Here is a 27,628-nt window from a genome sequence, read left to right as displayed (position 1 = left end):
GTGTAGTCCTTCTTTACAAATCAACCCTCAACAAACTAATTGTCTGGCCTTAAAAATTTATAATACTGAATTATTTATCGCGTCCGCGTAGCCACATGGTGATTTGTGATTTTATTTTCTATAAGCATCATAGCTAAATTGCTTTTCTTGGCAGGTAAAGGATGATGATATTCAAGGGAAAGAAAACACAAGGTGACTTGTTCTACCTAGATAGCGAGAATATTTTTCTTTGATGATGTTCTAATTTAGAATTGTCTTTTATCTCTACACTGCGATCAATGTGCAGACTATTTATTTGCTGAGTAAATATTTGAAAGGAAAAAAAAAATCTGAGCTTTGCTACCCCTGTGAATGTCCAATTCACCCTGGAGTACTTTCCAGTCTTTGAATTTCTTCCTATAATTGTGAAAAAAAAAAAAAAAAAAGATTATTCAAATGCACGTTATTCATAACTCCAGTCACATGAATTGAGCAATCCCTGATGCCCTGTTATAACCCCACATGTAACACTCGCCCTGAATCTCAATAAGGCCAAATAAACCACAGATAAATTATTTGCCCTGATCACCTGTTCATTTAGTCACCTGGCACTCTCTCGCCATCAGCAAGGCAATTCATAATCAATATTCACCCAGAAAGCACACCTGCATCCAAGGTTGTGCAGCAAACCTGATTAATTAATGATGCTTTGTTGTGTCCCTGTTGATTTCATGATGATCTTTCACAACCAGAATGACAAACGATTGAAAGAAAGATCGTTATCATGTTCTTAAAGAATGAAGCTGTGACATCAAGTGTAAAAAGTTTCTGACTGTTTTCTTGCCACATGACAACAAAAATGATTAGGGGAGACAAAATTTTCTAAAATTATATTTACATTTTACAACAAAAGTGATTTACTGATAGTTACTGATAGGTTAAGTAATCTTTTTTTCTTCCTCTAAACATTTAAACTTTTTTTTCCGTTTGTTCCATGCTCACACAGACAGTTACAACAGACAACAAGTTACAAAAGACATTTTACTTTACTTTGGGATTTACTGATTGTTTAAGAAATTATAAGATTGTGTCAAATTTCTTTTGTTCCTGTCATTCTTTTTTCCCCCTGTACCTGTAGCAAACGAATACAGTGTTATTGTAACCGCTGCAGATGCGGAACGCATTTTCAAATTCGGCTTCCCCGCCCCAGGATAAGATAATTCGTTTATTTGGTGTACATTGATGTTGCAAACACATCTAAATAAATAAATAAATAATAAAATAACAAAGGAGTGAGTTGCTTCCGGTGCACAATCTAAGTTGTCTTAAATACGAAATGTGTTCTATTTTAAGCACCTCAGCCATAATAGTTTGCCATAATGTACAGGTACAGGGGGAAAAAAGAATGACAGGAACAAAAGAAATACTTTCATTGAGTTTGGAGTGATGATGGCGCCTGTGTTGGCTGGCCGTCTGCTGTCCGCTTCGTCGCTGCCGTTGGCATGCGTTTTTCTCTTTCTTATCTCCATTATGATCGCAAATTGTAATTCCACCCTCGTGTATGACCGCTTAACATTGCTTAACATTCGAAATGTGGTCATGGACTCTGCCTATGGTGATGTTAATGGACATAGAGCATTCCAATCGTCTTTTGCGATCCATCTCCCTATGCACCTGTGCAGGTGTCCTATGGATTTACCTAGAAGAAGGCGCCGGTGGAGGCGCGGCAAACGGGGTGGTGTCGCTGTTCGCCGGAAAACTGCGTTGGCTCGAGAGATCGCCGCGCGGCACCCGTCCTGCGAGTTGGGAGCCCGGGCTTGTGGACGTGGCACAGGAAGGTGTTTCCCTGAGGCTCAGTTCCAGCGGCCATGTGCGAGTATCCCAGTTATTATTTCCACGCATCGTCATGCGATGTCTCTTCATCCTCACCGTGGCGGAGTTAATTCAGGTAACCTCCGGCCTCTGTGTCGTGCAACAACACAGTCAGATAGTGACTCATATGTACTAAAGATGGCCCTCATCAATGCACGATCCTTGATAAATAAATCTTTCATCCTAAACGATCTTTTTACTGCACAAGCGCTGGACTTCCTCTGTATCACAGAGACATGGGTTAAACCTGGCGAATCCAGCTCGCTGGTTGAATTACTACCGCAGGGTTGTGACTTTCTAAATACCCCGCGCTGCTCTGGCCGTGGTGGGGGGTTAGTGACTGTTTTTAAAAACACATTTTCTTGTCAAATGTTATCTGCATCTTCATACGGCAGTTTTGAGGTGCAATTATTCCAAATACTACTAGCAAATCCTGTCACTATTGCATTGTTATATCGTCCTCCCAAATATAACTCAGAATTTATTAATGAATTTGCTGCATTTGTCGGAGACCTTGTCACTGCTTATGATAAAATACTGCTGCTTGGTGATTTTAATATTCATGTTTGCTGTGCATCTATAACCTTGTCCATGGAGTTTTTAAATCTTATTGAATCACTTGACTTTGTTCAGTGGGTTTCTGGCCCTACGCATCAACAGGGTCATACTTTGGACTTGATTTTGACTCATGGTCTATCTGTCTCCGATATCACAATTAGCAATGCAACCTTTTCTGATCATATGCCTGTAATTTTTAATGTTCCATATTTTGGTCATTCACTAAAAACTCAGTCTATGGGGCGTATGTCTCGTACTCTCAGTGCACATTCCAGTGAGGAGTTCATGGCTGCATTTCATGAGGTGTGGACTTCTTTTAAAACTGAATCTACTCTACATAACCTGGATGCGGATGAACATCTCAGTTATTTTAATTCCACCATGTGCTTCTATTCTGAACAGTATTGCACCTTTAAAGCTTAAATTTCGTAAATCAGTGCCAATTCCATGGTTTAATGACTCAGTGCGCTCTCTTAGACAGGCTTGCCGGCAAGCCGAGCGCAGATGGAAAAAAGACAAATTTCATGTTTCATACGAAATTATGAGAAACTCTCTTTCCTCATTTCAGAGGGCAGCTAAAGCTGCTAAGAGTAAATATTTCTCTGATTTAATTATGCTTAATAGAAATAACCCGCGTGTGCTTTTTTCCACTATTGACTCTGTGTTAAACCCACCTGTTAATCTTTTTCCTGAGCCTTCTGTCTCGCTCTGTGAAAGTTTTGCAAACTTTTTCACTAATAAGGTATTGGCTATTAGATCTAAGATGTCTCAGACAGGACATGTTTTGCCAGAGATTCCACTATATTCCGTCACATGGTCTGTGTTTGAGCCACTCAGCTTTCAGGCCTGTAAGGAAATTGTGGATCGTCTTAAGCCTACATCATGCCTACATGATATTGTTCCATCACATTTCCTAAAACAAAATGTGGGTGCTATGGGTTCAAGCCTGCTGTCAGTCATTAACAAGTGCTTACATACGGGCACTGTTCCTGCCTGCCTCAAACAGGCTGTGATAACTCCTTATATTAAAAAACCTAATCTAGATCAATCATCTCTCTCCAGTTTCCGACCCATTTCAAATCTCCCTTTTATCTCAAAGATTATGGAGAAAGCAGTTTTGGTACAATTACAAACTTTCCTGTTAAATAATTCAATCAATGAAGTTTTTCAATCTGGTTTTAAAGCTTTACATAGCACTGAGTGTGCTCTTTTAAGAGTTCTTAATGACATATATTTTATCACAGATTCTGGCAAACCATTGGCTCTAATCCTCTTGGATCTAAGTGCCGCTTTTGACTTAGTAGACCACAACATTCTTCTGTCACGCTTGGAGTCTTGTGTAGGACTTCGGGGTTCTGTCTTACAGTGGTTTCGCTCTTATCTGTCAGATAGATGTTTTACTGTTCAGTTAGGTCAATATTTATCCTCTAATAAACCGCTTAATTGTGGTGTCCCCCAGGGATCAATCCTTGGGCCGGTGTTATTCTCTCTATATTTACTTCCTCTGGCCACTATCTTTAAAAAATATGGTGTCTCCTTTCATTTATATGCTGACGACACCCAACTTTACCTTCCCCTGCAATGCAATAATGATTCCTCTCTTCAGCCACTGTTAGACTGCCTGAATGATCTTAAGGCATGGCTTTCCCTCAATTTTCTTCATTTAAATGAAAACAAAACTGATTTTATTCTGTTCGGCCCCAAGGAAAACTGCGATTTTGACCTTGACCTCGGCCCTCTCACCCCTTATAACTCAAAGTGTGTTAGGAATTTGGGCTTCTTACTTGATTCAAATTTAAAATTTGATAAACAGATTTCTGCTGTAGTCAAGTCATGTTTTTACCAACTCAGTAAAGTAAAATCCATTCTTTCAAGAAATAACTTAGAAATAGCCATTCATGCTTTCATTACTTGTAGGCTTGATTACTGCAACTCATTGTACTATGGCAGTACTCAGGCATCTATCTCCCGCCTACAGCTAGTTCAGAACGCAGCCGCTAGATTGCTTGCAGGGAAGCGTAAGTTTGACCATATAACACCTGTTTTAATGTCCCTTCACTGGCTACCTGTCAAGTACAGGATTGAGTTTAAAATTTTATTATTTGTTTACAAAGCTTTGAATAATCTGGCACCGCAATATTTAAATGAACTTTTGGTTCCTTATACACCATCTAGAAACCTGAGATCCAGTGACCATGGCCTCCTAACAGTCCCTAAAGTAAAACTAAAAAAACGAGGCGATCGATCTTTTGCTGCCGCAGGCCCGAAGCTATGGAATAGCCTTCCGATGTTTATTAGGCATGCCCCGTCTATCTACATTTTTAAAACTCAGCTAAAGACTCATTTATTCTCCATGGCTTTTAACACTATATAGCTATTTTAGCTATATTATTACTGCTCGTTTGTTCTTATTTTTTGTATTATTGCATGCTGTATCTGTTTTATTTGTTCTTCTGTGTTTCTTTGATTGCTTGTAAAGCACTTTGGTCAACCTTGGTTGTGTTTTAAATGTGCTATATAAATAAATGATTGATTGATTGATGATGTCAGAGGTTTATGCTGTTCAATGCATTTGAGACACATTTTCCTCACTGTACAACTTACACATTACATTCATTCATTAACCATTTCAGTTGTATCCGTACTGTATCTTTTGCTCACCAGGGCTTTCCACCAGCCATTTCATGGTTTGGGATTCACACACATGCACACCCACACTCACAATTTAGCATCTCCAATTCACCTATACTAAATGTTTTTAGAAGTTTTTTTGTGGGAGACTCCTGAATATGCAGGCAGACTTCTGTATATGCAAACCCTTGCTCAGTCGGGACTCAAACTTGAGACCTCATTGCTGTGAGACAACAGTGCTACCCACTGAGCCACCGTGCTGCCCCTACAGTTGTATATTTCCATGTAGTACTTCCATTTTCGCAATAAAGGATCATCCTGAGAGCAAGCAAGTCTACGTTTAAAGGGGCATTCCACCCATTTGAACATTGTTTTTTATTTAAAGTGGGTCATATATTACGGAAGCCCTGAACCGCAAGGTGAGAAAAAAAAAAAAAGAAAACTTATCTCGTTATTTCGACTTAATAAGTCGTTATTTCGACATAATATCTCGTTATTTCGACTTAATAAGTCATTATTTCGACATAATAAGTCGTTATTTCGACATAATAAGTCGTTATTTCGACATAAATATCTTGTTATTACGACATAATAAGTCGTTATTTCGACATATCTCGTTATTTCGACTTAATATCTCGTTATTTCGACATATCTCGTTATTTCGACATAAATATCTCGTTATTTCGACATAATAAGGGGACATTCTAATATGCATTAAGCTACATTTAGCGTTCTTATAATGAGTTTCTATGGGAGGAAAATGCTTAACGTCAAATTAAACGCTTTGCGTTCATATTCTGGACTTATCTGATTTTTGTAGTAGCCTATACTTTATTATGATTTTAGTATCATATTGATTAATAAATGCACGCACAATTATCCGTGAACTTGATAATTGTTGCAGATATGTTTTAGGCTACTATCCACAAACAAATTGCTTTCAATTATGTGTGCAAAATTCAGAATTCAACGAATGTGCAGCAATTTGTACAAATAGAGACATTTTTGTGTATAAAAGACATTTTTGTTTTATTTTGTATTAGTGATTATAATTTGCGCGTCCATTTATTGACGTCTGAGTCGATCTCATTTGAGTGTATTCGGCAATTTGCTTAACGTGGAATTAATGTACAACAAAATCTGATGAGCTCAGATTTTGTTGTACATATACTTTATTAGTATGATTATTTACTGTGTTTGGTCTGTTAGTAAATATGTTAAGGTTTGTATTCATTTCGATATGCCACTAGAGGGCAGAATAAGACCGGGAATTATAGAATGCATTGTAGTTATGTTGACCTACTGTTTTCATAACACTGGATATTCTACTAATTTATACTTTTCTAAAACGTTGCATATTAATGGCAATTAACTTTGGCAATTACACTAATAATAATAAAAATGATAACAGCCGCAGTAGTGGTATAAGGCAGTGCAAGCCAAGTCAAGTAAAACATAGTTTCTGATCTGGCCAATAATGACCAAGCATGAAGCAAAATAGGCTATCTGCGATTGAGTTGTGTAAAGTTAACAAATAAACCAAATCTAGATAAACTATAAAGCTGGCTGAAAGAGCAATACTGACAACAAAACTAGCACAAAACTATGTGTAATTGCCAAATGTTAAACAGTTTGAGAATTCATAAGTAGGCCTACGGTTTATAAACTGAGCGGACGGGATGGGTACTTTTCAATCAACATCTCTACTACATTCATAATCTGGACACCTGTTGGGTACGCACTGCGCAGTGTAACGAAATATTGTCTCTGCTAGTGTCTCAAGGACACTTCTCTTCACTTCAAAATCTTTTGTTTATTTGTGATAATCTTAGCACTTTATTATTATTGTCTAACCTGTTTTATGACTGATATTTGACGAATTGCCTTGTTCCTTTTTTTGTAAGTTTTGGACAAAAGCGTCATCTAAATATGTAGCCTAAAATGTTATTATTAATATTTGAGTTTATAACTATAAATGAGTTAACTTAAGACAGTAATATGTTTATCATAAAATAGTTTATGAATGCTATATTTGTAAGCAAAAATTATGCAAAAAATGTAGGCCTATTTTATCCAAAACTGTAAAAGCGTTTATAAAAATAAAGCATTGATAAATCATATTATTAAATTATATTATGACAAACATATTACTCTATTACTAAGTGAACTCATTTATAGTTATAAACTCTAATAATAATAATTTATGGAGGCGCCGGCGAGATCACTTGCATCTTCCTATCAACAGTGGAATTCTGGACTTATCATGCAGTGTGCGCTCCACAATAATGGTGGAATATGTTGGAATAGACGATTTAATATGAATGATGGGCGTCAAAATCTTGTGGTTATTTGTTATAATCTTAGGACTTTATTATTATTGTCTAACCTGTATTATGATATTTGACGAATTGCTTTGTTCCTTTTTTGTACGTTTTGGACAAAAGCGTCTTCTAAATATGTAGACTAAAATGTAATAATAATAATAATAATAATTAGTGTATTATTATATTATATTATATATATTATATATTTGGCAATTAGTGTAATTGCCAAAGTTAATTGCCATTAATATGCAACGTTTTAGGAAAGTATAAATTAGTAGAATATCCAGTGTTATGAAAACAGTAGGTCAACATAACTACAATGCATTCTATAATTCCCGGTCTTATTCTGCCCTCTAGTGGCATATCGAAATGAATACAAACCTTAAAGGGGGGGTACAATGGTGTTTCATGTATTCAGAGTTGTTTACAGTGTTAAAGAGATGGATTCTCATGCATAACATGGCCAAAGTTTTTAAAAAATATTTTGGACGAATAACGGAGAATTTCTGTGCCGAAAATCTTACTTCCGGGTTGGTACAAGTTTCGGCTGGTTTTTTTTCGACCGTGGATTAAATGACGTAGACCAAAGTGGAACTCCTTATATGAGCATTTCTCCCGGAAAAGCGCGGCCGCGCACACGTCGACCAGAGGAGAGCGAGACCGCGCACATCAACGCGCTTCAACAGGAAATCATCGGCAGCGCTGCATAGTGTCTCCAAAGTGTGTTTTTGGATGTGAGGGAAAGCTTCCCAAAGAACCCAGCGTTAGGAACAGTGGATGCAGATTGTTGTGTAGTTGTGTAGACTGTTTGTTCCCTGCATTTCGACGATGAATGTTTTATAAACAAAGCCCAGATCGACGGATTCTCTCTATGGCTCTGGCTTCGCCCACACGGCCCGCCTCCAGGCGCTCGGGTTTTTTCGGAAAGACTCGGTACAGCCTATCTTTAAACTAAAGAAACTAATAAAACTAAAGACTTTTTGGAGATATGAAGGATGCAATACTACTCTATAGGTACTCAAGATTAACAGGAGATTGAGTGAAAATGAGCATTTCACCCCCCCTTTAACATATTTACTAACAGACCAAACACAGTAAATACTCATACTAATAAAGTATATGTACAACAAAATCTGATGAGCTCAGAATATACGCGTTTAATTCCACGTTAAGCAAATTGCCGAATACACTCAAATGAGATCGACTCAGACGTCAATAAATGGATGCGCAAATTATAATCACTAATACAAAATAAAACAAAAATGTCTTTTATACACAAAAATGTCTCTATTTGTACAAATTGCTGCACATTCGTTGAATTCTGAATTTTGCACATTTGAAAGCAATTTGTTTATGGGTAGCCTAAAATATCTGCAACATTTATCAAGTTCAATGATAATTGTGCGTGCATTTCTTAATCAATATGATACTAAAATCATAATAAAGTATACTACAAAAAAAATCAGATAAGTCCAGACTATGAACGCAAAGAAACTCTGTTTTACTTGACTGCACTGCCTTACCCTAGCACTACTGCGACTATTATTATTATTATTATTAATAATACTAATATTAATTTAACTATTATTGTTGTTGTTGCACTGCATTCGTTGAATTCTGAATTTTGCACACATAATTGAAAGCAATTTGTTTGTGGATAGTAGCCTAAAACATATCTGCATTTATCAAGTTCACAGATAATTGTGCGTGCATTTATTAATCAATATGATACTAAAATCATAATAAAGTATAGGCTACTACAAAAATCAGATAAGTCCAGAATATGAACGCAAAGCGTTTAATTTGACGTTAAGCATTTTCCTCCCATAGAAACTCATTATAAGAACGCTAAATGTAGCTTAATGCATATTAGAATGTCCCCTTATTATGTCGAAATATCGAGATGTTTATGTTGAAATAACGAGATATTTATGTCGAAATAACGATATATTATGTCGAAATAACGAGATATTATGTCGAAATAACGAGATATTATGTCGAAATAACGACTTATGTCGTAATAACGAGATATTATGTCGAAATAACGAGATATTATGTCGAAATAATGACTTATGTCGTAATAACGAGATATTAATGTCGAAATAACGACTTATGTCGAAATAACGACTTATTATGTCGAAATAACGACTTATTAAGTTGAAATAACGAGATATTATGTCGAAATAACGACTTAAGTAGAAATAACGAGATAAGTTTTCTTTATTTTTTTTTCTCACCTTGCGGTTCACGGCTTCCGTAATATATGTAGTCGAAATGTAAAATAAATTTTGAATTTGGTGCCTTCGTGACCGAGGAAAGACAAAAAATAACTTCAGGACGCATTTGTATGAAAGACAACAACTCCCACAATGCACCACATTGCACAGCTCCGCAAGCCACTCCCACTAATCCAGAAAGCGCATATCTGCTTATAAGAGAAATCACTCTTCCGTCTACAAGGCTAGCTACCACCAGAGCTTGAAATTCATTTCACACAAAATGTCTTGTTAGTTGGCGAACTCATTAGTGCATTACTCCTCGTTTGTATTTCTTTCGAAAAGGTGAATTATTGCATGGTACCTGGATGTTCAGTCAGAACATATGCGGTGCGAAACTAGGATAGTTCACAACACAAACGTCCGTGTCCTCGTCTGATTCAGAGATTTCGTCCAGGAGAAATTGTCATCGTTGAAATTCTTTGCCGCAGACGGACTCTATCTCTGTGTTCGTAGCGGTTCGTAGTTGCATAGTGAGAACAGTCCGCCCTAACTCGAGCCAGTCCAGGCTCCTCGTCCACGGCAGGCAGGTCTTCTGCCTCGGCTGCTCTTCGCTATAATGCGGCTTGTAAAGGTAGCCACAAACACCTGATTCAAGCATCAGACTTCCGAAATCCTCTTCTTTTATATCATATTGAGTACTCTCCTCCGCTATTGTCATAACTTTACATCTGTCTCCACAGCGCCTGTTAGCTTAGCTTCAAACAAGATGGAGGATATTGCTTTCAGTAATAGGTCTGTAGCGTGAGCGTGTCCCGCCCCCTGGGAAAGATGAGGAACGAGTGTCTGTAGTCTCAACAGAAATCCCCCCCTCTTACACTTCCTCCTACAATGACGCAAAATGACGATTTTTGCGTCATTGTAGGAGGAAGTGTAAGAGGTAAATAACGGATTTCTCCCGTCTCAGGGGAAAATGAGAGAGTGTTGCACGACCATTCAATAGTATGACTGGGTTTCTAACAATGCAAAGCTTAATGCAAATGGGTGGAGTGTCCCTTTAATGCTGTCTTCATGTGTCATTAGAATTATCATAAATATCAGTTTACTCGTTAAAAATTGGACATGAATTTGACATTTACCACTGGGAAGCTCTGGGATAATTTTGATACTCGAGTCCTCGAGTTGGGCAAGCCATAATCTTTAAAGATGGCAGAGAGGAGAATGATTTCTGCTGTGACAGGTAGGCCTTTGCATTATTCGTTTTTATTATCCACAATCAGCGACATCGCCTTGTCTTGTAATTAAAGTAGTGCATGTTTACATGTATGAATAATCACTTGAAGCATATTGCATGTTTTTGGGAGTTGAGACAGATATCATGAGTGAATCTGCCCCCTCCCTCACTGTAAGGAGCTGGTAGATGCAATGATCCGTGCCATGGCCAAATTAAAGTTAGACTGGCCAGTAAAGAAAGAGATTGCCCCAGGCAGACTGGATGAGCGGATCATATGGGCCCAACTCTAGTGAGCTTTCCTTTTATCCCCGATCTCCATGATGTGTTTATGACATTGTGGGATAAACCATTTTCAGTGCGTGTTCATGCCCGTCTAGCAACCAGCTATTCTAATGTGAAGGGGCCTGTTGAACATGGCTATGCGGGGATGAATGCATTGCGAGCTATATTGTACCTGGTGCAGTATCCTCGTGGAAGGCTCAAACCTTGCCATCCAGGCCTTACCAAATGACAGCGGGCCAGGCCGGCGGAGCCCTGCACACCATGACTGTGTTGAAGACTTATCAATCCGACCTTCTAAAGGATCTCGATTTGGGTGACGGAGTACATCAGGATGCAGTCCTGGAGCTCTGCCGCACGACAGATCTTGCCCTCTGTGCTACTGAAGTGTGGGCCGCTTGATTGCCGACATGGTAGATATTGAGAGGCATTTATGGCTTAACCGGGGCTCAAAAAGAGGGAGATTTTCTTCTTGATGGCCGGTGTCGCCTACTGGATTTTTTTGCCACCGCTGTTGAGAGAGTGATCCAGAAGTTTAAGGAGTCTAGTGTTAAGTTAGCGGCATTTGAGCTGTACATTCCCCATCGCAGTCCCTACATCTTCTGACCCTGTTGCTGGCCCCGGCTGCATATTGCCCCACTTTTTCAGAAATACCTCTGGTTTTCATGGCTATTATTGTGCTTCCTCTGTTATCACTCTTTTAATAATGTCGGCGTGTTCACTTTTTTTTGCTATGAGTGTGTCTCCTCTATTAAATGAAAGGAGCGCGATACAGATGGGATTGCGGCTTTCACTGTGAGCACCTCACCCCTTTGTCTGTTTTGCCCTGGAACACTATGGGCATCCATATGTCTCCTTAACAGTAAGGTTAGCCTATTGTAGAGGAGGTAGAGTGATTGTTACAGTTATTCCCTTAAATTTTATCCAGAAGCTTGAGTTATGGAGATTTTATGGACGTTGTCTCTGGTTTAGTGTGGCAGGTTTAGAGCTGGGCTCTAACGCTGTCAAGTCCCACTCTTCTACCTGCTGTCCTTCCTAGTGCAAGAGGGTTGATGCAGTGAATGTGTCAGTCACATGTCACTATATCATTTCTCGCCTATCCAGTACTAGAAGCATGGGGTTGTTATTGATGCGCCTCCCTGATGGCACATGAATAGCGGACCCAGGTGAAGAGATTGCCCATTCACGCTATTGCGTCCCACTCTTTCATCTGGTGCCCTGAAGTGAATTGGGTATAGAGGCAGTTTCAGTATCCTTAATGTTTATAGGGGCAGAAGGAGGAAAGATGGGCAATTCCGTTGTCCACGGCCCTTTCTGTCTGTTATTTCTGGGTGCCGGGAGATCAGAGGTGGTAGCAATATGCTCCCTCTATAACAATTATCTTGTGATAAATGTGGATTATGGGCAATTATACCATGGTCTGGGTGAATACTCGATTCTGATTGGCTGCAGGGTGTCCATTAAAAAGTGATAGAGGATACCTAGGAGTTCTGGTGAAACTGACTGTTTACCGTTCGAAATGAATAAATAAATGTGCTGGCTACATCAGCTGTGAGTAACCATAGCAACAGGCAGTAAACTGAAGGGTTCTACGAGCTGAGCGGATTATAAATATCTCCGGTTGTTAAATAAACCGTTAGGCGTAACCAGGGAAACCAAGTTATTGTTTGTAAAAACTTTAGATTTTGATTGTAAAACTAATTAAAATATAAACTAATGTTTTAAAAATGTGTTATTTGGCAAGTGACCATGGTATAAGCGAGTTAATGCCCTTCGAGGTGTCCATTGTCAGGTATTAATGTACTTCGGCGGAGGCAACCGTCCTCCGCTGTGCGTCGGATGGTTCACGCCTCGCCGTCGTCCATTAATACCTGACAATGGACACCTCATCGGGCATTAACCCTTACATAACGCAACTTGCGTCCCACACCATCATTGGTCACCCTTACCCCTCAGGCACTAGGAGTGCAGAAGTGTTAGCCATGTGCTGCCTTTGAGATCACGTCAATAGGCTAGACAATACAGGAAGATTGGGCAATATCACTCTAGCATCCCACTTCCCCTGCTGTCGCCTTTGATCGCATGGGACTGAGGACATTGCCATGTTTCCTAGGTAGAGCAAAAAGTGAAGAGGAAAGGGTTCTCTTCTGAGGCCTCTCCAGTCTTTAGGACGGGATGCTAAAATCACTTGCTCCCCCAGAGTAGGTTTTCCACTTGGAGCAGAGGTTTTCTTAATGGTTCTTGAGGGTATGGGACAGAGTTTAAAAGTGGACTCTGTCACAGCTAGCGACCCACTCTCTGTCATTAGCTGGAAATATAAGAATGGGCAACCACTAGCCCATATGGTTAGTATGAGAGCTTTAAAGCGCTCTGTTCTCTCAGTGGCCACTCCATTTCATGCTGGAGTTAATAGTCAGATGACTGTATGTCGACTATTTCTTCAGGACATTCCTAAAGTGTTTGGCGGCGAAGATTCTTGCTATCAGCATTGGAGAGCAAGGGGTTGCTATTGCACTCCAATCTGATGCTCTCTCGAAAGGTCTACCAGAAGCATATTGCTGTTTCCTAGGTAGAGCAAGCAGGATGGGGTCCTCCTGAGGCCTCTCTCGGCCTTTAGGATGGGATGCTAAAATCACTTGCTCCCCGGGAGTAGGCTGTGCACTTGGACCTATAGCTGAGGGTCCGGTTGGCAGTGTTCGAGGCTGCCCCTCTTTATTGTTGATCAAGAATATTGCTATGTTTCCTTGGTTGAGCAAACAGGATGTGGTCCTCCTGAGGCCTCTCCTGGTCTTTAGGATGGGATTCTAAAATCACTTGCTCCCCTGAAGTAGGTTGTGCACTTGGAACTATAGCTGAGGGTCTGGTTGGCAGTGCTCGAGCCTGCCCCTCCTTATTGGTGATGGATGCAGTGAGTCTGCGATCTATTTAACAGTTCTATCCCCGATGATATAGTGAATAATAGGGGCGTATTGAGCTGCCTCGTTGCCACAGGATGTTTCTGGTCACTAGATGCGCAGTATGGCAACCTTGGGCTACAGCTAGCTTGCTGTTGTTTCACAGCACAGTGAGCAGGTATTTGTCAGTATGGTCTAGTGGGTATTTTGTTAAATCTCATTAAGCACTGTTGAGTTCCACTTTGAAAGGGAACGTCTCAGGTAACAACTTTAACCATGTTTCCCTGAAAAGGGGAACGAGACACTGTGTCGTGTTGCCATACTTCTGGCATGCCTGTACGTTTTCCTTTAGACAATACAAAGTTGATGTCGTTCTTTTTAGGCGCCCTTTTATATCCTCCCTGCACACCAGTGACATCACCTTAGGGCGGTAGTAATTTTTTTGTCCTATTTTCATTCTAATCATCTTCAAGCCAGAAACATTCACTGACAATCTGATAAAAAAGTCCCTTTTTACTCCCTTTAAGAAAATGTCAAAAACTTTGAACACAAAGGCTTCAAAAACATATATAATCCTTGAGTCTCTTGTAAGGAACCTTTACTTTTTCATGATAACAAAATGTTATATTGTGTTGATTTGCGTAATTCTTATAACCCCATTTCTTACAGTTGATATCTGTATCCTTTCATTTGCAAATAATAATAATAATAATAATAATAATAGACTAAACATGTAGCCTACGCATGTGCATGACGTTACCGTTTTCACAGATTTGTGTTTTTGTAGTTTACACGGAGATGATAAGGGTGTCGTTTTAAAAAAAAAACTTGCACTTTGAAACACGTTTTCAAAAGTATGCGATTTCTGGCCACCAAAATGCCGTTTTCGTGTAAATGAACAGCCCGGTCTCACCCCAAAACGTCATGTACTGATGGGTCTTGACCATACGGCAACATACGACGAAAAGGGTACCCCTAAAACGTCCATATGAGACGAAGACATAAGCGCACCAGCAGCGCCTCCTAGCGGTACCCTAACGCATACCTAAACCTACCCATAACCCGAATCGTCACATATGGACGTTTTAGGGGTACCCTTTTCGTCGTATGTTGCCGTATGGTCAAGACCCATCAGTATGTGACGTTTTGGGGTGAGACTGTGTTAAAATGAACGGCCAAAACACATAAAAAGACTTCTGTTTTTAGTTGAAAATGGTGTCGTGTAAACGGCCCCTAAGACACTGGCTCACTCAAAGCATTTCCATAGCTTCTGAGAGAACTATGATTACAGTAACCTGAGATGTCCCGTTTTTCAACTGTAGGCTACTGTTTAAACTGTTATTTTGCTTTGCAAACTTTTAAACAATAAATATGTATTTTCAGTGTATATTATACAGCAGTAAGCTAGTATTTCAATCTGAACATAACCATTGTCACATCATTGACTCTTACGTCTCCTGACATAAGCTGTGAGGATTTCAGATAGTTTCAAAGACACACAAGGAAAATGTAGAGGTTACGTCAGCAGGTGCAGTACAAGGAGCTGTTAGAAAGAATTGTTCTGAAGAGTAAGAGTTTGAAACAGGACTTCAGAGGGACAGGTTCAAAAGTTTTTAAACTAGTTTTCTCCAGTAAATGAACCTGTCGTTCCCCTGTGCACTACCCTCTAGCTATAATGCAGCAAACTGTTCTCAGGCTGTTTATGAGGGCTCATATTGCAGTTTATGTATCAGCTTACAGTGCTTTTCACTTTGATGTTCATCACCAGCTTATATAGCATAAACATGCCACACCACTGAGATAAAAGAGCAATGAAATTCTGTCTCAGTTTTAAAATGGAGTGAAAGTATTTCTGTTTCTGTATATTTACACAAACAAGTAAATACACACTCATATTTTTAATCACTGGTGTGTAAATAAAAAAAAAGCATTAAACATTCAGTTAGACAAAAATTCACATTTATTTATTGTTAAACAAGTTTACATCCTTTGTAGAGATGGGCTCTTTAACATGTTTATCAGAGATGGGTTTCTTAATTATGCTTATGAAGATGAACTATGCCGACCAGTGCTTTAAAATATTCACAAAAGTACCATTTTTAAAGAATAATTTAATAAATAAATATCCAACCCCAGCTGCAGTAATAGTCCTTATAGAGGAAGGTTCTACTCCAAGCTCAGCTGCGGCCTTTAGTCACTACATTTTTCATGCTTTGCACAGATTTGGACAAAATTAATTTGTGCAAGGCACAAGAACATTAGAATCTAATTGATCTAAAGTGGCCAACCCATTTTCATGAACAGGACAGAGGGATCTCAAAGTCTTTTGCAGCATACATGAGGTCATCCACCAATTGAATCATCATAAACAACCTTCTGAAATTTTTACATAGTCATCTCATTTTCAAAATCTCTTCATTTGCTTTATATTTAGGGTTGTTATTATTTATTTTATAGCAATTTATTTTACACAATCAATACAACAAAATATATTGTTCTATGTTATAGCATTACCCTTGACAGTTCCGTATATGATTGATAAAATATAAGGCCTAGGGTTTGTTTGCTAGTGGTCATATGGGATTTTGTTGATGATTGTAAAGGGCGAACAGAACTCCTTTAGTTCAGTCAGGACAATCTCTGCATGTCTTAAGGTCCTGGAAATTCCATTTTTGTATATAATAATAAAGAAAAATCAAAACTGCATTCGAAAGAGAAATATGTGAACATATATGTACATCCTTTGAGAAATGTATGCACTGGAACGAGAAAGACTTTTTTTTTTTTTTTTGGCTTAATTTTATTTTTTTATGTGAAACTGTATTCTTATCACCAGGCCCACATGGAATCTGCAACCCAAGAACACCGCAGATTTCCGCAAAAAAACCTCCTTCACAAAGTTCTACTGTACACATCACGTGACCCTTGTATGTTTGTTTATTAAATAATTGTGGCTAATCTGATTACATTCAGCTACCAATAATAGGGTAACAATTAATAATTGCAAAAATGATTTTCCCTATTAATGTTTTTTTGTCTTGTTTTCAGTAAAAACATCTTTGAGAGAATGTCTTAAATTAAGATTGGTCTTTCTTCTTTTAAGCTCTAACCTACTTAATTATTGAAAAAATAACTAATATTCAATAATATTATTTCAAAACAAAACTCTCAATGATTCCCAATTACAAATGTTTGCTACTCAAGTAAATTGATCTTGTTTTAAAGATATTTAGATATTTTTACTGAAAACAAGGCATAAGCTTTGTGTATATCTTGCTGCAAATTTCTGCCACAAATCAGCACAGAACATGCAATAAGTCGTCTGCAGATTCCGTCTGGGCCGGCCTGTAACTCGTTGGACAGCAGCGGTACTTCTCCATTATGTGTGCAGTCATGTGGTAGGCTAAAAAAAGGAAGACCACTCTTTCATCGGTGGATGGGCGGGGCTGTGTACATGGTGGGCGGTGCTTACAGTTTGTTTTAAAGGCTTGTGACCAGCTGCATTTGTCCCTCTCGTACGTCCCCCTCGGGGACACAAGTGTCTTTAGAGACGGGGATGATGAGGCCCTCGCTACTGTCTCTGCTCATCTGATAATATGCGTGCAGCTGTTGGCCTGACCCCAGGTTGGGCATGCTTTTATAGTAAACGTCTTCGTTCGGACTGTGTTTGGATGGCGAGAGGTCCTGGCCAATGTCTAGGCTGCTCTCCGAGAACGGCGAGTCTCTAAGGTTTGGCATGCTGGTGTACACCGAGTCTCTGTTGGGGGAGGGCAAGGCGGTTTCGGCCGGAGGAGGGAGCTGGTCGATGTAGCTGTGGGGTTGAGAAGCTTCCATGTCGGCCCTCGCTCTCTCCTGCGTGTGGTACAGGAGCGAGTGAGTTCGCTGGGGGATAAGAGGGGCACCGAGCGTGCGGGGATGCGTGTGGTGCAGTCCCAGACCGTCCATCTCACTGTCCCCACCCACCTGTACCAGGGACGATGTCTCGGCAAACACAGGTTCTCTGATGATCCCCTCCCCCTTTTTGGTGCTGATATGGGACTCGGCAGCCCTGAGGTTGTTGTGAACAAGCTCTGAGATGATCATCTTCTCGAAGGCCGTGTCATTGAGACTGAGCCCGCAATCCACCACCTGCACGCCATCGCTGTAGTTATGAAGAGAGTAGCTGTTATTAAAGTTGCCGTTGAGTGGTAGAGTACCGAACGTGTTCGTATCTCTGCCGCTGGTCACCGAGTGTCCTGCAGCAACACAAGAGGAAGAAAAACATTTTAATAACCAGAAATAAACATCAATATAATAAAAAAAAATCATCAATATAATAATCAAATTAATAAATAATCTCACAATAATCAGAAAAAAACAAACAAAAAAAAACCTAAATGTTTAAAGCTGTTTAGGACCGGCATTTGAGTCAAATGCAGAAACACTAAAAATCTGGGAAAATGTAAAGATAAGCCTTTAGAACTGTAAGGGGCAAACTCACTAAATAGTTCCCTGCAGAAAGTGATTTTCTTGTTCAGTATTCTTGTCTTGTTTTCCAGTACAAATATCTAAACATTTCTAAATCAAGATTCATTTACTTAAGAAGCAAAATAACTTAAGATATTCTTGTTTTCAAAAAAAAAAAAAAAAAAAAAAAAAAAAAAAATTACGGAGCCCATATAACATGCAAAAAAATAAACAAATAAAAATAAACAATATATATATATATATAGCCACGATTGAACAATTCGTTCCCATGACTTGCAAATACATCAGCACGTTTTACTTATTCCTTCCCCCGTTTTAATTAAATTGTGTGCACAATATAATAATTTGTTTCCTCAATTTATTCAATAGTGGCTACATAATTTGTTCCCAAGTTTTAGTTCAATCAAAATGAGGGAATAAATTAATTCAAATTTGTGGCCACGATTTACTAAAATGAGAGAACAAATTCTTAATTTGTGGGAACAAATTCTTAATTCATGGCCATGATGAGCTGTTGATTTAAAAAAAAAAAAGTATCTGCCAATGGGGTCAGAAAAATAATCTTGTTTTCCCTTTGAATTAAGTTTATTTTTACAACCATGTAAGTATAATTTTTTTCTTGTTTTAAGCATAAACTCACTTAATTTTGATACATTTTCAGAAACCATATATAGCATGTAATTTTGCTTCTTAAGTAAATGTATCTTGATTTGAGAATGTTTACATATTTGTACTGGAAAGCAAGACAAAAATACAGAATAAGTGTTGCACTTATTTTAGTGTGATCATATGCCAATGACTCGGAATCCAGTTTAACTAGCTGCTAAATGTGTTTAGTTCTGGATTTTTAAGTGCTAGGATAAAAGTTGTGGAGCGCAGTTCTACAGCCCCAGCAAAGTATGCCAGATCCACTTCATCTAGGTTTACCTGACTTGCATAAACCTGATTTGCATAATTTCTGTACTGAATTAGCAGGCACAGGCACAACTTCATTCTTTGTGAATTCCTCCCAATTTGAGGTTCTGAATTTTTCCTCAATCAAACAATTTTAAAAAATTGACAATGTCCAATTTCAAAACCTTGTTTTTAACTACATCCTAAACAACATTAAAATCAGTTGATAGGCTTCAAACATCACAGAAATGAATGAGAGTGTGGCACAGATGTGTATTCACAGATGAAAGAGCGATGACAGTCAAAGAATTCATCAACATCAGCTTGTATTGAAACGGTTAAGGCGGTGGGGTGAAGGGTTTGAAAGTAACGAAAAAAAAAAAGAAAAAAAAAGCAAACAAAAAAAACACAAACAGCCATTTTTCACACTACAGAGAGTGAATGAAAGCGAAAGCATCCAACAGACAGGAGAGAGAAAACTCACTCTGAACAACTCACATCAAGTCTGTCTGTTCAGGCCAGCAGACCTGAGCGCTGCTGATGAACAAAAAGAACACAAAACAAAAAGGAAAATGATTTATTGTAAAACATGATGAGTTATCACTAACAGAAAAAAAAAAAAAAAATTACAACATTAGTGCAAGCGAAGGATTTAGCAAATTAAATTAACATCACAATTAAGGCCTTTTCCCTCTGTTAAATGTCACAGTTGGGTTTGTTTGCTGGACTGGAGTTTATGTGGTAATTTGAGCTCATTTGCCCGCTGGTAAATGGGTGGCCGTGTGCATGAGCTACGATAATCTTTAACTGCATCTTATGAGAGCGCACCGGTGGGCGGTTTGGACACAGCCATTCTCAGAACCTCTCCACAGAAATGACAAGACAAAGGAAGGAGATGGCAGATGGGAACAGAAGAAGGACCGTAATTTGAGGAAAGGGAGTTTAAAAGAGATTTCTGCTGGATATTGAGACAGAAGGGCTAAAGAAACATGAGAGTTTTTCTCTGACAGAATTCTTCACCAAACTCGTAAACAGACAGAGAGATGTGGAGGGTAACAGAGAATATACAGTGCCCCCAAAAAAGGACACTATTTGGATACTTCAGCTAAAAAATAATGTAAATAAAATAAAATAATTTGCATTAGAGCTGCACGATTCATTGTTAAATGATCAAAAATCCATGCAATCTTATTCCCAAATGACAGCCATTCTCTTGTGACAGCCAAATGACAGCCAATCTCATTCGCTGCCGCTGACCCAGAGAAAATTGTTATCATGTATAGGTATGAAACAGTCTTTTCAACAACACAGTATGGCTATTTCTGTTTCAAATAGTCAATTTATCACAGAAGTGCTGGGATAAAAGTTTATAGTTTTGATATAAATACTGATGTCTACGGTAGCGATTAAAATAGAAAATCACCTTTTGAAAGTAACTTGGCACTTCAAATAACAATTGTATCATTACATCGTTACACCAGTAGGCGGCGACAAGTGACTGTTAAAAATGTATGTCATTGAATCATTTATTCAAGTGATTTATTCGATGATTTTTATTTTTATTTTTTATTTTTAAATGATGCTTATTTTATTCAAAAAACGCTGATTCATCCAGTAATAGTATTTATTAAACTTTTTTTTTTTTAAGAATACATTCAAATTAGTTTAACATTTTTAAATAAACTGCAGCCATTAACATTTTGTCAGAACCTCTAGTAAATTACTTGCTATTTTGTTTAGTTGTCTGTTGAGAAAAAATCGTGATCTCTGTTTGAAACAAAGAAATCGTGATTCTCAGTTTATCCTGAATCATGCAGCTCTAATTTGCATTATGAAACACAACATCAAACCAAATAGAATGTATATTTTTAAAACAAAACATAAAACATAACAAAAATAAGACAAACGTATTTGGACACTTTCTGGTTCTGTCTTTCTTAAAAGTAAGACAACAGAAAAGTGAAGTTAAATGGCTAAAGTGTCAATCAATCAAATCCTTTTTGTAGCCTAAATGAATTTTTTCATATAACATCTGAATCTGAGATTCTGAATTCTGACTAAATAAGCTGCAATAGAAGCTGTTGTAACATGCAGATAAAGGCACAACTGCAACTGCACATTATACAGACTGGCCTCAACATCTGTAGCCAAACTCAAAAGAAAGTATTTGAATAAATCAAACCTAATGTCCAACGAGACCGTATTTAACAAAGAGAGAAGGCGACTGCTTTCAGTAAAATCTCCATTCAGAATGATGTGTGTACATTTAGACGTCGAAAAATATTAATTGTGTGTGCAATGTACATGCATCGTGCCAGCATCCCAAAGTTGTAAATGCAAGGTGATGAAAGTATTGTTTCATTGAGAGCAACATTTCCTCATTTTAATGATTTCTAAACCATGTGCTGACAAAATGCGGATGATCTGTTAATGGCCACTGAGTGTGCAAGAGTTGTGCTGATAAAATCATGGTAAAACAATTACATTTGATGGGCAAATTTAAAACTGATTGCATACTTGTCTCTCTGTAGGTCACTGAGTGTGTGCAGGAAAGGGAAAGAGAAAACAAGACACAAACAGTTAACAGTGTCATGTCACTCGAAAAAAAAAAAAAAAAAAAAAAAATTAAAGTTGAATTGCTGTACATTTGCTTGCTTAAATATAAATATGAAATAAATAAAATTGAATAATCTTGTGTGCATCACAATTGCCTCTTGGTGAGGGAAAAATTGCTGTAAAAACACAAACTGAGAACTACAGTTTTAATCTGTGAGCAATGGATCAATTCCTGTAGAAGAGGAACTGTCTGCAAGGTACATTTTCTGTTTTTATTTGTAAAGGTTAAACGATCTGATATATTGGAATGATTTCTCATCACAGAGGGTCTGATACTACCTAGCACTCTGATAATACTCATAGTGCTACATAGTACCACAAAAAAAAAAAAAAAAAAGAGAGAGCAGTGTATTAGTAGTCACACCTGGAGAGTGAAAGACTGGCACCGTTGGTGTGTTACATACGATAGTTTCAGCCAGTAAGGTGTTGTAGGGGTTATTAGTGCCTTGTGGTCTCAGAAGAGGGTTAGTAAGAAGATAATTGCCCGTCATTCCTAAAGCGACAAAAACAGAAGAGGACAAATAAGATTATGACCTCTAAGACGTCTATTTAATTTGTCCTAAAGATAAAGGTATTGATGAAATAAATGGATGTGTTTTATCTGGAAGCATGTTTATTTTATTTTATTTTATTTTATTTTATTTTATTTTATTTTATTTTATTTTATTTTATTTTATTTTATTTTATTTTATTTTATTTTATTTTATTTTGCACATAGCTGCTTATTTATGTGATTACATTGTAACTAATTACTAATGTAAAATCAAATGGTAACATTTTACAATAAGGTTCATTAGTTAACATTAGTTAATGTATTAATTAACATGTAATAACAATGAGCAATATATTTGTTACTATTTTAGTTAATCTTTGTTAATGTTAGTTCATAAAAAATATAGCTGTTCATTATTTGTTCATATTAGTTTATAGTACATTAACTAATGTTAACAAATAAAACCTTTTGATTTTATTAATTTATTAGTGAATGTTGAAATTAATATTAACTAAGATTAATAAATGCTGTAGAAGTATTGTTCATTCTTAGTTCATGTTAAGGTAGTTAACTAATGTTAACTAATAAACATTATTATAAAGTGTTACCAATCAAATTAATGTCAAGAAATGCACATCACCAATTGTAAATGTTAACAACATTTGTCAATGTTAGGCTTCATCATCCTACATACAGTAGATCAAGCAGTTGCGAAAATGGATGGATGAATATTTGTCAATGGCAAAAACATTTTTAAAAATTGTATTCGAAATGTAACTACTATACTGGGCGGAACTTCTTACTAATTCAAGATCTCAGCTAAAATATTCTATGCTAAGCATAATTACTATTATATCTTGCATCAAAATTATTATTTTTTTGTCCATATTCAATTTTTTTTTTTTTTTTTTTTTTTTTTGCGATATGAATATTGCAAATGAAAACTGTCATTGTTGTGTTTGTTTCTGAAGAGAGACACTGAAGCACAGAAAGACAAATAGCATTTTTTTTTTCACCTTTGTGTTTTGTGCTTGAACGCGTGCATTAAAAGCATGCTGAGTGTTTTAGAGCAAGCCAAAGCAAACGGCTCTGAATAATATAACCTTACCGCAGTTCAGCAAGAGTTGAACATCATCTTCTCATCACATGCATTTCAGCCCTGGCTAAATAATAAATGACAGTTTTTTTTTGTTTTTTTCTAAATCCTTGAAATAGCTGACCGAGGGCACATTGTCTACTGACTCACTTCTGTAGCTGTGTAAAACAGGCCCAAAAAGGACTTTCTCTGTCTTTAAATGAACATTAGTCGTTTCATTTTCTATTAAAGTCAACATGAAATCAAAGTTGACCCTATTTACACTCTCAATACAGTACATCAGTCCCTGATGTTTTTATAAACGATTCATTGGTCCATATAAAAAAAAGAAAGAGAGAAAAAAAAACAAACATGTTTGGCATCATAAGCTTTCATCAAAATGTAATAACTTGCTTCTCCTCTGAAACGACTTTCCTTTTTAGCTGATGACACCAATCCCTCTTATTTTTCACTCCCTCCCTTCCCACCACCTGTCATACAGAGACCACTTTTCCCCATATAATTAATTCGCTATCGGACAAATATGTCACATCACATTAGTAAAAGGGTTGCGAACGCTGTTTCATGTTGACTTGAACTAAAATCACATATGAGTGGTTTAAAATAGATACTCGAGCATGTGTTCTATTAACATGCCCTTCTCAAGCTTATCAAATAAACTAACATCTTATTTTACATAAATATCAATCATATTTAAAATAAAATGTTAAAATTGTAAAGAGATCAAATATATCAAATAAAAATTCACTAAAAGCATTTGATATTTTATTCAAATTGAAAATGGTGAGTTCATTAGTGCAGAGCTTCCAAAATTATTGGATGTTAAGAAATTTGATTAAATTGGATGTAAAAGTAAATACTAGAATATTATTAAATATGGTCAAAGAAATTTAATTAAACATGGATGACTGATTCATTTAGTCTCAGTCTATTAGTTAAGTTTCCATGAAACAGAGATGAAATGAGTTTGGATGACTGACCTTGGTTGAGGGTTGATGTGCTGTTGATGTCTCCTGAGATGAAAGAGGATTCAGACTGTTTTCTTACTGTGTCATTCCACATTCTTCTGATTCGACTCTGTTGGATGAACAAACAGCCATGAAACACTGAACACTATCTTTGGGAGGGAAAAATTGCATGTTACATCTTCTTCTTTCTTTTTTTTTTTTCCTGATATGTAGTGGCCCCAAAAAGTATTTGAATACTTTTGGACACTTCACTCGTACTCATCTGTTCCTATGATATTCATGCATTTACAGTATAACAAAATATCAAGGTAAGTGGCATCTTCAAACAAATGATAGCTTTTCTCAGAACTAACATGACTCTTCTGAGCCATTTCAATGACTTTCAAACAACTTGTGCCAATGTCATTTTTGCCACTAAATCAACAGTTCATGGAATTATCTATCTATCTATCTATCTATCTATCTATCTATCTATCTATCTATCTATCTATCTATCTATCTATCTATCTATCTATCTATCTATCTATCTTTTCATTGAATAGTAATTTATTTTATATTTGATATTAAATGTTTTTTTTTTTTGTTTTTTTTTGATGGGGACTTTGTGGACACAACATTTTGTAATAATGTGAAAAGTTAAAGATTTTATATTATTTAAAAAATGTAGACCAGCATATATTTCCAAAAAAGTATATATGTTATTATTTTTTTCATCCCACTAAAAAGGGGAGATTTTAAACATAAATGTTACATAAGATGCTGGCATATCATAATACAGCTTAGCAAGTAAATATTATTGTATACCAGAACCCTATCAGAACAACTATCGGTATGATTCACTATATGATACAATCCATCATAAAGACTTTGATATAAAATCTCTAAAATATGTCTGCAAAACAAGACAAAAAAATAAAATAAAAAATACATAAAAGATCTGTGCTGGAGTACTGGAGCAGATGCAAGCACTCAGAGTGTTTCATTTCATTCCAATAGGAAATGTGTCTCATAACTGAGCGTCACATTAAAAGCGGTTGAAAACAATGGAAATTGGGTCAGTAGTGTTTGTACCTGAGTACCAGAGGAATAGCGAGCGCTTGTCCGCGTTGTTGAGGTCTTTGTGGAGCTGTGCGAGCTCTCTGTCGTGATCCCGCTACAGCAGTACGTGTGTCGGAAGCATTTGCTGTACTCTCTCCGAACCTGCAGTTTAAAAGAACGTTTCTTTTTTTTCAAGTGAACTTTCAACATGCACTTCTCGTTAAAACCAACTGCTGCCACGGCTCTGGTAGAACAACATATATCAGGGAGCACTTACTTTCTTCTGAAGCAGGCAGTGGAAGGTAAAGATAAACATGCCCTGGAAAGTGTTGAAGATGGTGAAGAGGTACGCTAACACAACGGACGACTCGCTGATGAAGAACAAACCAAATGACCAGGTCAGGCCCAAGAGACACAGCAGAGCAAAGCCGCCCATGACCCACGACCTTAGAGAGCAAATAAAAGAGAAAGAATGAGGCGTGAGAGAGGGACAGTTTCATCCAGCAGAGAACAAAAATCATTACAGTATTACATCTACAATATTAGTAAAAAAATACAAATCAAACACGGGTCCTGAAAATCATTTGTACTGACATCTTAGGCACAAGTAGATGGGAAATGCAGTGGAACATATCACTGAGAGGTTAATCAATCCCATATGAAAAGGGGATTATCATAAAGAAGGTTTAATCAGTATTGAGGCAGTGGAGTGTGGAGATATTTTTTGCATGCCACACTACTGGGTAAAGACGCATGATACTGGGCTGCATTCAGACGGAGGGGAAAGAGAAAGAGCAGTAATCATCTCTGATTGGTCCATTTTAGTGGAGGAGGCGCTGACAACAGGTCTCGGCTGGCTAAGGAACCAAAGAGATAGAGCTCGCTTTCATCAGAAGAGAAATGACAGATGAAACGAGAAACCAACATATGAAGATTTGAAGGGATGATGAATAGGAGGGCTTTGGGGTATAATGATTTTTTTGAGGGTACGTCGGTATAAGCGCATTGAGATCTATAAATGAGGAGCGAAATAGATAGAGCTAGAGATGCTTTGATTATAAAATTGTGTCCAATACGGATAAGCCATTGGTTATTCTCATGGTATGGACGACAACTGATGAATGATAAATAATAAAATACGGTAACACTTTATTTTACAGTGTCCTTGTTACATATGTTACATGTACTTACAACAATAACAGTAAAGTATGCACAATTACATGCAACTAACCCTCAACCAAATCCTATCCTAACCCTATAGTAAGTACATGCAGTTAATTAATATTAATCAATACTTATAATTTCACTGTAACAATGACACCTTAAAATAAAGTGTAACCTAAAATACTATTGTCTAAAAATGAAGAAAGAAAGAAAGAAAGAAAGAAAGAAAGAAAGAACACACTAAAAATAATTTATAAAATAATACTATTCAATAGAAGCTATTATTTTAAAAGTTTTAAATGCAAAAGCAAATGTTGATGTAACAATATTCTAATGCATTAGTAGAAATAAAAATTATGCATAAATTTTGCCATAAACTAAATATTTAATTTAACATTGTTATTAAATAATAAGTGTTATTAAAAATAAACTTTAAGTGAGTGCTAGATGACAGTAAAGTTCTCTAACTGTAAAATATATGTGAAAATCAGCAGTTAAATATGCAATACTGGTCATTAAATACAATTTGGAAGATGGATGGATGGATGGATGGATGGATGGATGGATGGATGGATGGATGGATGGATGGATGGATGGACGGACGGACGGATGGATAATAGTCATAATGAGTGGTATGACTGGTTTGGCATATGAGGGTTATAAGAATAGGAATATATCAGGTTGGCAATATGAAGGGTGAGTAATAGGAGGGTCAAAAGTGTTATGGGAATGAATATTTTTGAGGATATCAGGTTAAGATATACAGCAATTTAAGACGGTCCAGGCGGAATACAAATTAAGAAAGTTAAGCCACAGAAAGACAGACAAACAGATAAGCGCGCATGAGAAGCACAGAGAGAGACGGCGCTTCTGGAAGAGCCCAGCAAACAGACAATAAAATGACA

The 27,628-nt window shown here is 37.2% G+C and overlaps 1 protein-coding gene and 1 long non-coding RNA gene across 18 annotated transcripts in view; both read right to left on the bottom strand.

Moving 5' to 3' along the window:
• The window catches only part of LOC307150038, a 371,381-nt gene that overhangs the window by 132,654 nt on the left and 211,099 nt on the right, over positions 1 to 27,628 (bottom strand). The window lies entirely within an intron of this gene.
• The window catches only part of adgrl2a (adhesion G protein-coupled receptor L2a), a 117,367-nt gene continuing 105,670 nt past the window's right edge, over positions 15,932 to 27,628 (bottom strand). For 7 of the 17 annotated variants that reach the window (XM_079856777.1, XM_079856783.1, XM_079856785.1 and 4 more), the window contains 6 exons: positions 25,837 to 26,005; positions 25,593 to 25,721; positions 24,534 to 24,630; positions 22,329 to 22,457; positions 21,866 to 21,883; positions 15,938 to 18,222 (listed from right to left, as the gene is read on the bottom strand). In XM_079856777.1, coding sequence (XP_079712903.1) covers positions 17,468 to 18,222; positions 21,866 to 21,883; positions 22,329 to 22,457; positions 24,534 to 24,630; positions 25,593 to 25,721; positions 25,837 to 26,005 — 1,297 coding nt within the window. In that variant the 3' untranslated portion in view covers positions 15,938 to 17,467. Of the gene's footprint in view, positions 18,223 to 19,832; positions 19,886 to 21,865; positions 21,884 to 22,328; positions 22,458 to 23,565; positions 23,621 to 24,533; positions 24,631 to 25,592; positions 25,722 to 25,836; positions 26,006 to 27,628 lie in introns of all 17 variants that reach the window. The other 10 variants (XM_079856789.1, XM_079856778.1, XM_079856790.1 and 7 more) reach the window with 6 other exon arrangements.

Source organism: Squalius cephalus (genome assembly GCF_949319135.1).
Source record: "Squalius cephalus genome assembly, chromosome: 22".
In the NCBI taxonomy this organism is placed as follows: domain Eukaryota; kingdom Metazoa; phylum Chordata; class Actinopteri; order Cypriniformes; family Leuciscidae; genus Squalius; species Squalius cephalus.
Note: the sequence above shows the minus strand (reverse complement) of the source record. Positions and strands in the feature narration are given on the sequence as shown.